The following is a 12,180-nucleotide window of genomic DNA, read 5'->3' as shown; positions in this document are numbered from 1 at the left end:
CCATGTTTTTTCTATCTCAGTGCTTGGATTCGGCGCTGGCTCCCAAGCCTACTGAACGGCAAGTATCTGTGCATTTATGTGCATTTGTGTGGGCTTAAAAATACGCCACAATGGGGCTTCCTTAGCGTCTCTATTTGATGAAAAGGCCGTCGCTTCCGCGCTCCGCGCGGGAGGGGTGAACCCCCCTCCCGCACCCACCCCCCAGGAGTGGCAGCACAAGTCCCCGACATGCGTGATTTTTTTTCTGGCGAGAACGATGTGTCCATGATTATGGTGATGATTGATAAGAAACTGGTTGTGCGATTCTTGCTTGAAAGATGCTGCTGTGACTTTAGGCAAGGTGACAAAGGCTAAGCTCATCAAACTGATTTGTTTTGATAAATGAGGGAAAACGGACTGCATCTGAACCTGCTTATTTGCATTCAATAAGGGAATACCACACAAATCTTGTGGTTGAACTCAACCCAACAGCCATTCTGAAGCAATTATCAAGGGGGTTCATTCAAAGGCCAATTTTGTGCAACATGCCCAGAACCATCCACTGTGTCCATACTCTACCTTATCATAATATTTCCTGTTCTTGCGATCAGCATCCTCTTCATCTTCCTCATCTTCTTCATCCCCTGACATGGATTTCTTGGGGAGTTCATCCACCAAGTATTCATTGAGAGTCTTGCTGATTGCTATGGCAGCGAGGATGCATACCACTGGAGTCAGAGTCAGCATCAATCGGACCATCACACCGGCAAAATATACCGCACTCAAGGCATACAAGGCAACTGAAATACAAAACAATAACAAAATGAAAGTAATCTTCCTTGCTCTTAAAGTCATAAGGGTGTTATGAACATTAATAAGACCGATTGGTATGAGAATAATAATACACTGAAGAAGCATTTAAATTTTTTTCCATCGAAATGAGAAGTAACACACTGAATATATTTCAGCAACATTTTCCTCTTTGTTAAGACAAGGTGAGAAAAATTGACATACTTTGGGAAACAAATGGGATCATAGGCTTCACACAAACTATCTTTTGATGGGTCTACAATTTCCACTCTTTGCAAATCTTTTGATACCTCATATAAACTTTGTAACTAAAAATGTTGCTGAACTTGCAACAAGATGTTTGAATGAGAATTCTAATCTGTTTTAATTTGAATTTTTAACAATACTTACTGAAGACTCTCTCATCATTGATATCCTTTATGACAAACCAGAGTCCAGCTGGGAATGTACAGACCAAGATATGAAGGTCAAAGAAGAAGGACACCCACGTTGTTGGCTGATGCTCAGATACTGAGGCAATAATTGGAATGTGAATCTTTGCATAGCTGAAAAATTAACAAAACATTCATTACATTAAAGAATGTTCATGAATTTTTAAATAGAAATGTAATTGATAAATCAACCTCTGTGAATTTGTAGATAAACAACTTTTTAAAAAATCATTATAACAATTTAGAGAAATGAAAAGACCTTTAAAAGAAAAAAAGTTTCATGAAAAAGAAAATGTTATCAAAGGACTCATATGAATTCATGAAATGAGTACTTTTTCGAGAGATAGTTCAAAATTAGGGACAGAGTCCACCAAATAATCATCACAAAATACATGTATGGCAAGTAACAATTTTTATGGGGCTCAGCGGCCAATCAAAATAAATGTATCCACGGTATTACCAAAATGGCAACGTTACCATAATCATAAGCCTTCACAATATGTGCCCCCGAACTATGGATTTTCCCCCTAAAATGCACCTTTCGGTGAATTCAGTCACTACAGAAATTATTTGTGATGAGTTACACAATATCTGTGTGTTTCAAGAAAATTCATTGCAGTATATTTGTTATACTGCTATTCAATAAGTTGAATCAACTCCTTTGGCAACAGAAAAATAGGGAAAGGATGTGATTTGAACCACAGGGAAAGGTGAGGTGAGGATCCCTTGAATGAAGCTGATCAGGGGAGCGTTTCATGAAAGGACTTGTCGGACGTTTTATCTGACAAGTACCATTTTATCCGACAGTTCCTATAGTGACAGTGCCTCTCAGCTAATCAGAATCAAGGAAAGATGTCAGATCTGACAACTTGTCGGACAAAAATGTTGATGAAACGGTCCCCTGGCTAACAATGTTCATCCTAATTTCTACATGAATACATTTGATGTTGTCATCATTTTGAATACAATTGACCAAGAGGTGAGACTGGGACATATGGAGACCAAAGATTCAGAGTCATATGAAGAGTGATGTGATTTTAAAAAAGCCACTACACCATGAAAATGCTTGTAATTGGTATCCAGTTGTCTTGTATAATTTTGAATCTTTTTTTATAGCTACTAAACCCTCATTATGTTTAGCGACTACTCTTTCAAATACATGTAAAAAAAGTAATCAATATCTTCTTGCTCTGTGAAAATTAATCTACACCTCATTCTACAATTGCTTATGACTTGGGAGTAAACTTGGTGTAAAAGACCTTTTTGATCAAAGCTGAAGTACCACTCCATATCTTTTAACAAAAAAATAGGTTAAATCCTTATTATCATTTAATAAAAATAAGTAATCGAATACCCAGATCAGACAGTAACTCTTGACTGATGAGTTATCTTCAACACTACAAAAGAGGTTAAGATCCTTACTGTAATAGAATACAGTACAAAAATTGATGAATATAATTTATTTTCATAACACATACCCAGTATCATACAGTGAATAGAATCTACCACTCCAGGGTGCAACATAACCTGAAAACCAAACATGAATACTAGGTTACCAAGAGATGTCATAGGAATACAATGAAAATGACAAACAAGAAATTAAAAAAAATATTTAAAGATATGTGCCATTTATACAAAGAGCAGACAAATCCACTAAACATCTAATAGAAAAACTGGTTTTAAAAACAACTAGATTTTACTTACGATAACCAACATCCATGAAAATGAAGAACAATTTGTTAGCCATTTGATGACAGCTCAATTAGATTACTAGCCCCCTGTATATGCTAAATTTCATTGATCTACAAATACTGTGCAAAATGATGTCCAGTAAAATATTTCAGATCAAAGATAACAGAATAAAGAATAATCACTATTTTTGTCTTCTCTGTTGTATGAACAACATTATATTTTATAATTATTTTTTTAAATAATGTTAAGAAATGAAAAGAAAGCAAAAAAGTCAATTAAAGACATTAAAGTGCTGCTCTAATGTAAACACAGCCTGCCAACATAAACTGGTTAGGGAAAATGCAGTGTTCCATTTTTTTCATTGAAAATAACATCAAAATTGTAACACCAGGTTCAATTGTTATGAAAACGCTGCGATAGCATTTATAGCTAATTGTCACAGAACCAGATTGCATTGGGAGACTGAGTTTATACATTCAGATTATATTCTGGTAAAACTATAGAAACAAAATAAAAGACAGGCGGTCCCCCCAAAAAAATACATATATCTTTGTGTACTAATTTACCAGACAAGGCTGAGATCTCATTGTTTATACAGTACATGTTAAATGCTACCAAGTTTTACCTTTCAATGACAGAAGGAGGTTGGTCTACACTGTTGTTTGCTAAAAATTGTCTAAATATTAAATCTGCATTACTTTTTGTCAATGACACACAAATTGTCATAGAAGGCAAAGAAAAATCCAGCAAACATGAGTATCAAGAAACAAAACATTCAGTTAAAAATAAAAATAGCTGGATAGAATGTTCTAACATACAAGGGGTATTGCAACAAACTTACAACCAACTGCATATATGTAAGGTCCCTAAATCAATTAAAAAATCCCACATATTTGCAATTAATTGCTGATTTGCAATTAACTGCTGGTTTGCTTCTGCCTGGAAAACCACTTACAGAAGTTATCCCTCAACAACAATTTCACAGTTGATAATTGCAAATGATATTATAAGTTCTGAACAACAAACACCCTTATCTGGAGACACCATACAAACATCTCAATTTCTTTTAAATTTTACTCACCTGCATAAGTTAAGAATACTACCCCCAAGAAAGTGATTCCTGCTGTACCGAGCACCCCAAAGAAGAACAGAGAGCGAAATTCCTGCTTGGTCAAGAAATCTTGAATATATCTCAGGAAGGCAAAGGCTTGTAGCAGGACAAAGGTACCTGGTGAAAGAAGACAGCAAAAGAGCAAACTCAACAGATGAGTTGATGACAGTGCCTTAATTAATCAATAGCCTTGGATACCTTAATGATTAGCTTCAATGCCCCTTCACTGACATTCAATATTTCTGTTCCCTTTTAGCTTGTTCCCATTTGTGCTGTTATATAAAAATGTGCCATTTTGAAAAGAGCTTTTGCCCTGAAATATGGAAATTTAAGGCCAATGAGAAGAATCCTCAATCAATTTTCTCACACTAGAATCAGACACACATAAATCACTAATCAAAATGCAATCACAAAGCATTGTTAGTGCAGGATAGTGTACAAATAATTCTTTAAGGACGTTCCACAGTTAAAATGAAATCCATGTCATTTTCATCAAATTTTGCACAGAGTTACTATAGCACCTGAATATTACAAATATTAAAAAATAACATGGGTTCATGTGCTTGATTTTTTGCTATCGATCTTTGAAATTCATCTGATTTGAAGTTCTTGAGATATGCACATTTAAAAGGTTTGGACATTTCTAGATCCCACAAGATTATTACGTTGAGTTTAAACATCTAATACTCAGTCAAATCCATGTAAATTTCATCAAATTTTACAGTATCCTATGATTAAGAAATTTATACTTAAGATAATGCATTCACATTTCTATTAGATTGCTCTTTTAAGGCTAACAAATTCTTCAATTCTTTAAAATGGTGTAAAAAGATTACAAAAACCTATAGATCTAAAAAATTTGAAATTTCTGTAACAAATTTGCTAATTTTCACGAAAATTTGCAAAGTTGTAGAGGAAGGTATACTTAAGAGGTGTTAACATTAAAATATAAGATTTTTTTTAAAAACTATCAGCATGTAGGAAATGTGCTTTTTAGAACACCCCAATTGCCCACAATGATTTGTATCTATGTGATGAAATATCTCAAACTGCTCTACCGTTTATTCAACCTCAAGGTCATATTTGTCATTTTTGCAGTACTGAAAAGTAAAGTATTCTGAAATTGTAGAGGTTCCATGGATTATTTTCAGTTAATTAGCTTCAAACAATCTGTTAGAATGCACATCAAGGGAAAAATCCACTGATACCTATAGCTTTATTCATCCTTTATGACATCAAAGCACAGCATAAAATATGTGCAGATCATGATGCACACAAACTTAAATGTGGAATGTCCTTAATTCAGAAGAAGCTTATTCTCCTCCATTGTTACAAATCAAAGACGTATCTCCCATGTGCTTTAAAAAAAAAATGGAATTTCAATATAAACTGGTTCCGCAGAATTACCTTTCAAAACACACCACTTTAAACATTTGTATGTGTTCTGAAAGACTTCTATGACAGAAAAAAAAGTAATTGAAAGGAACCGTTGTCTGAAGAGTTAATTGAATAACCAGCATTCCATCTGCGCCTTGCACAAACTTAATTATAACCAATTCCAATGAAAACTTGCAATACTGAAACGTAGAGCATATACTGTACATGGACTTTACCTGCAGCCGCCATATGTTCACTGGTTCGTACAGGCTGAAATCCTACAAATGGCACCTGCATAGACATCAGTGTTCCCAAAATGTAAAATGTACAGAATGCTGAAAGACAATCAGTAAATATGCATGAATTAGTAAAATTTTAATCATTTAGAAAAATATGTGATGTTTATTTAGAGATAAAATCACAAATTATATCATCTTACTATTGGGCCTGGAATGAATACCCTTTTTGCCATTTGATTGTTCACCAATCAAATACTTCCAACAATCAAGACTCCAGATTATCAGACATCACAAAAAATTTATGAATTTAAAAATTTATAAAACCTCTTTATAGGGCCATCTGCACCATCCCGAGTTTTCAAATTAGCATGCTATTTCTGATCCGGCAAATTATCCTGATCTGAGCAATCTTGAGATTATTGGCAATGGAGACGCAATTATCGTGCTAGTTCGAAGGATTAATCTCGAGATTACAATCCCAAGTCAACTTGGGATTACTTGCAAGAATTATCATGCTAATTCGTAGGTGCAGACGCACTCAGGAGTATTTATTCACGGCGTCAGACCACACTGCATTGAAGCCTCGCTGGAGCAGGAATTGCTCTTCTTGCGATGGTGGAGACAGGGTTTCTTGAATGTCGAGATTAATCGTGAAGAGGGCAGATCGGGCTAAAATCTCGAGATTGAGCAAGCTCGGGAAAGTCTGCACCGCCTATTATGACCTAGAAATGGTCACATATAATAAGCAAGCCGACTCAGTGGAGTGTCCCATTACAGCGCCAAGACATGGACATCAACATAACTGAAAGGTGCAGTCAGCGGTGTGGCCGCCATTTTCAAAGAGATACAATATTTGGAATTCATTAAACTCAGCATAGATTTCATTTGATATCGTGCACTTTGGTGTCGAATATGAAAGATTATAGCATACATTTATATACTTTTGATAACAAAATGTCTCTAATTGGTCATCAAATTCTAGCGAACCTTCATTAGTGTAAAACGTATTCGGTTGCCAATTATTGGAAAATTGATCAAATGTATTGATTGTACGAGTTTTACTCCCAGGCCGGCTACATATATGAAGTTGTCATACAAGTATGGTGCATTCATATTACGCTAATTATCAGTGTAGCCTAATAAGCTTAGCTAGTATCAAAATACTGTAAAAGTATGTAAAATAATATTTATCTAAAATTCTTTAGCAGTATGCAGACAATGAAATATGGTGAAACCCCTCCTCCCCCCAATAAAAAAAAATATATTTTTAGTGTTTTTTAATGACTGGAAAATCAAAAGAACAAGTACTTAGTATCTGTTTTAAAAATATTCAGCAATGGCTCATGATGTAATCAGAGAATGAAAAATACCATGCAAAAAATGACTCACCAACATAGATACGATTTGAGAAACGTCCCATAAGCAATAGGACACATACATGGAGAGGGATGAGGTTGATAATGAATACATAACCTCCCCATGCTGATACCTGCAACAAATCAAAATCAAAACATTATTTCAGGTGAATATAATTATGTTATCTTGTTTCTATACAAGACACAATAACAATATTGATGAAAAACTTCTTGTCTTGTACATTGCATTATAACAACCCTTGGCCCCAAGATACATAGATATATTACATCAATTAAAATTTTAAATTCCAATTCTAATTGGTTGACACATGATTGTGTACTCTGAACATTATGAACATTGAAACAATTTCCTTCATTGGTCATCACCATTTTGCAATTGATTGCAAATGTTTGTATACTTTGTACACTATGAACATTGAAACAACTACCTTGATTGGTCATCACCATTTTGCAATCGATTGAATATATTTGTATACTCTGAACACTATCATCATTTCAACAATTCCCTTGAAATTTTCATCTGGGAAACAAGTTTCCTTTTTTCTTAAAAAGATGCACTGTATAATACTGATTGATTTACTAACCATATAGAAGTATGAAAGCGCTGTAGCAGAAGCCCAAGCTACAGAACCCGTCTTTACTGCCTTCAACTGTAAACAAAACATATTATGTAAAAAATGTTCAAACACATTTTTAGAGTTAATGCATAAGAGATATAAGAGCATGATTCAAATATTTGGAAAAAAATAGACATTACAATCCATATTTTAAAATAATTTTCTATCAAATCTTCTATCCTTCAAGCTGTTTAATATAATCAAACTTGTAAAAATGTATTTTTCAATTTCAGTGATTTTTTGTCCATATGTTAATATGCCATATGGCCAATCTAAAAAAAACACAAACATTTCTTTAAAACTTTGTATGAGGTTCTGCACTTACCCATAGATAGTAGGTGAAAAGCAGAGCAAATATGGCAATTCCTTCATTGTCATATGACCCGGCAACTGATCGAGATATGTAACCCGGAACTGAGGACAAAAGTAATGATTGCTTGTCAATATAACAAGGAGAGTAAAAATATATATATTGCAGGTACACAGTTATAAACTAAAAACATAGATTGTAAAATGTCTACTCTAGCATTTTGTGTGCCATTTTTTAATCATTATACACTGTCTATTTTTAGAATACTTTGGTTATTAAAATCACTATTTACAGTACATTTTAAGAAATGACTCTTTTACAAAGGATTATCATATTTTAGAACAAAAAAGTAGTACGAGCTTAAATACCAGTATATTGATATGTGCATCAGGTATCAATCATCTGTTAAAGGTCAAATCCACTTCAGAAAAATGTTGATTAATCAATAGCGAAAAATCAGACAAGCACAATGCTGAAAATTTCATCATAATTGGATGTAAAATAAGAAAGTTATGACATTCCAAAGTTTCGCTTATTTTTAACAAAATAGTTATATGAACAAGCCAGTTACATCCAAATGTGAGAGTCGATGATGTCACTCACTATTTCTTTTGTTTTTTATTGTTTGAATTATACAATATTTCAATTTTTACGAAGTTGACGATTAGGACCTCCTTGCCTGAAGCACAAAATGTTAAGATAATGGAATTCCATGTGTTCAGGGAGGAATGAAACTTTGCACATGACAATGACAAGAAATCAAAATATTTCATATTTCTTATAATGAAATACAAAAGAAATAGTGAGTGAGTGATGTCATCAGTTCTCTCATTTGCATACCGACCGAGATGTGCATATAACTGTTTTGTCAATTGAAGCGAAACTTTAAAATGTCATAACTTTCTTATTTAACATCCGATTTTGATGAAATTTTCAGTGCTATGCTTGTTGAATTTATCTCTTTTTATTCAAATCAAGTTTTTGTTGGGATGTGGACTTGTCCTTTAATTTGTTCACATTAAAGTGTCCACTAAAATATTTGGGAATTCTGACACAAGAAAGCCCATGCCTTTCAATACAAATTAGATGCAAAATGTAGGTTTGTACATATTTACAGTATTAAATTACATTCTTTTCAGACGAACCAGTGCAGGGAATAATTTTGTTTCTCAAATTTGATTTGCAGTTTTTGTTGAGAAAATGTTTTTAACAAATTCTGTACAGTCTTTTGGTAAAAATTTGCAACACAAAAGAAATTTTGTATAGCAGCCCAGCACAAAAGCCTAGCAAATTACAATGCGATACCTAGAAATCTATTATCTGCAGTAACAGAAACTACTCACTGATCATTAAACTCACTCATATATCACATCTATCTATTTCCTCTGGTCCCTTTTTTTTTACTACCAACTGAAGTTTGAAACAAAGATAGTTTTACAGGCCATAATGCATACCAGCTTACCCAACTCAAATCCAACTATTAATTTCTGACCGGTGCTTTGATGAAAATAAATGTAATGAAAAGATGATAATTGCTATGTCATCGTAAGTTATTAGACAAAAAATGCAAATTCTACATGATCACTTTTTAGTAAAATTATCTCAGCTATATCAAGTGGTTATTGCAAAGACTTTGAACTAGAATTGATTATTAAAGATTTTTAACTGGGTTATTTCAGACAAGGATACAGGGGGATCCTTTGCTTTTTTTTAACATGTTATTACATGAAATAATAATTGTTTTATTTTTTTCATAAAAGTGTAAATGATGTGTCCCCATTATGGTGAAATAAGTTACAGCAAGAAATAACTAATGCACTTAATCAGTTGTCAATCCAATTGTTTAAATTCTTGGTAGAAAAATTTTCAATAAAACTAATTTCAATAAAATACAAAAGAACAAGTGGGGATGTGACATCATCTGTTCACCTAATGAATATTCATGAAGTCATGCCTACAATGTAGAACTGTTTTACCGGAATAATGCAAATTTAAAAAATTCAATAACATTATTTGTTATTCGATTTTGATCAAATTTTCAGCATTTTGCTCTGTGAATTTTACTTTATTTATTGAGATTAAACATCTTAAGCCCAGAGAATTCCCTTTAAATGTAAACTTACCAATAGCAATGAAACATGCTGCCAATAAACCAGCACTTGTATCCCAAAGCTCAGATGTTAAGCCATATGCTGCTAGTGCTGTGAGCCCACTGCAATATACAAGGAAACAAAACCATCAGTACAAAAACCACATTTATTATCAGGCCTGAGCTTTCAAATTACTAGTGACTATCACTGAAGCCATGCAGTGATATCTGCAATATGCTACATGTACACAGCATACATGTACATGATGTGATTATGTGAAATGCACTGCCATGTACAGGATGAGTTTGTGCATATTATTGGTAATATCCTCAGTCACATTTACTCTATGGTGGCCGTATGGCAAGTAGAAAAGAGCAGTTTTACTAATTTTTATTCATATGCAGCTATTACAAAAAAAATGTTAAAATGGCTGTTTTTGACTTGCTGTATGGCCACCGTACAGCAAATGTGACTGACGTATAAAAGAGTCTTAAATTGATTTTGAAAGCAAGGGGTCATACATGTAGTACTATGAATAATTGAGGGATGGGCACAAATATACTGAATTTTTTTCTTGTAAATGGCATTTTGAATTCTTGAAGCAACAATCATACTCAGAGATTTTAATTTTAATATGAATTCAACAAGTGAATCAAGGTTCATTTATAAATGGAATTTGTGGACAAAACTGTATGACATAATTTTAACGAATTTTCCTCAAAATGTAAAACAAAGTGACATTGTTTCTCTTCGTCTGACTGACCACAATTATGTATACAATTTTCTTAAATTGTATAAACCCAGTAACATATAGGTTGTTGATTTTGATGAGGAATTCCAGCGAGATTTAGGTGAGAATGATTGGTCGAGCTGTCTCATCAGGGATATTTGTGATATTGTGAAAGAACTTTACCAACATTCCATTTCTGTCGTAGCAAGTAAGCATGGCTCACACGGTTGTCATGGTGATGTTGGTAGATATTATCAATTACTGCCTACTAAATTCATTTTTGATGAAATATGTGATGATTTTGTGTTAAATGAGTTGAGATTACAAACACATATATTGCCTGGTCTTGAAAAGATAAGCGGTTTACATGTACTTCTAAAAATGGCTGCACCTGTTATTTATAAAACCATTCCAAATTCTTCAACTTATCTTAACGTTCAGGCAAACTACCAGATGAGTGGAAGACAGCTAAGGTTATTCCACTATTCAAGGGTGGTGAGAGATTAGACTTGAATAATTATAGGCCCATCTCCATGATACCTCTTGTTATGAAGCTTATGAAAAGGGCAGTGCACGGTCAGTTACAAGAATACAAATAACAGAAAATAATATTCTCTCCCCAAACCAATCAGGCTTTCGTAAAGGTCAGAGTACCCACACTGTTTAATTTATCCTCTGATTTTATTCATAGACAAATGTACAAGTGTCAAGTGACAGGTGCAGTCTTTATAGACCTACACAAGGCATTCCACACAGTAGATCGTAAAATTCTGATAGAAAAACTACGTAAATACAGTATACTTGGAAAAGAAAGACATCGGTTTATGCAATACTTAACAGATCGGAAACAAAGTGTGGTATTTGGAAAATATAAATCTGAATAGGGAACCAGTGTCAGGTATACCACAAGGCACCAATTTGGGCCCGTTGTTGTTCACTATTATGGTAAATGACCTTACTAATGTGGTATCCTAACGCCAAGTGATGCTATACGCAGAGGATGCTGTTCTGTTTTTTTATAGTCAAAGCAGTGATAAAATTGAATAAACCTTGAATTTTGATTTAACAATTATACAAATGGGTAAAAGAGAATCCCAATCTTACATTGAATGCAAAGAAAACTGAAGTTAGGTTATTTGGTTAAAAAATAAAATTGGCTAAACTTGAGAAAACTATTTGCATTAGACTTGAACAACACCAAATTTTACAGGTCTAAATTTACAGATTCTTAGGAGTTAGGCTACATGTAGATCCAACATTAAATTGGAAGAAAATGTAACAAACACAAGTAAAAAAATACGATCGAGGATAGCATTACTTGGTCATTTGAGAAGATACTAACCTCTAGAAGGATTAAAACTCCTTCCTTATGCATTAATTTTACCTTTGTTTGAATACTGTAGTAATGCCTGGTCAAG

The 12,180-nt window shown here is 33.6% G+C and overlaps 1 protein-coding gene across 1 annotated transcript in view; it reads right to left on the bottom strand.

Moving 5' to 3' along the window:
* The window catches only part of LOC121411161 (dolichyl-diphosphooligosaccharide--protein glycosyltransferase subunit STT3B-like), a 33,691-nt gene that overhangs the window by 10,712 nt on the left and 10,799 nt on the right, over positions 1–12,180 (bottom strand). Inside the window, exons 4-12 of the mRNA XM_041603708.1 lie at positions 10,066–10,154; positions 7,958–8,046; positions 7,600–7,665; positions 7,029–7,128; positions 5,637–5,735; positions 3,994–4,140; positions 2,699–2,747; positions 1,180–1,334; positions 559–779 (exon numbers count right to left, since the gene is read on the bottom strand). Coding sequence (XP_041459642.1) covers positions 559–779; positions 1,180–1,334; positions 2,699–2,747; positions 3,994–4,140; positions 5,637–5,735; positions 7,029–7,128; positions 7,600–7,665; positions 7,958–8,046; positions 10,066–10,154 — 1,015 coding nt within the window. The remainder of the gene's footprint in view (positions 1–558; positions 780–1,179; positions 1,335–2,698; positions 2,748–3,993; positions 4,141–5,636; positions 5,736–7,028; positions 7,129–7,599; positions 7,666–7,957; positions 8,047–10,065; positions 10,155–12,180) is intronic.

This window comes from Lytechinus variegatus, chromosome 3, assembly GCF_018143015.1.
Source record: "Lytechinus variegatus isolate NC3 chromosome 3, Lvar_3.0, whole genome shotgun sequence".
NCBI lineage: Eukaryota > Metazoa > Echinodermata > Echinoidea > Temnopleuroida > Toxopneustidae > Lytechinus > Lytechinus variegatus.
This window is presented reverse-complemented; position numbering and strand designations above follow the sequence as displayed.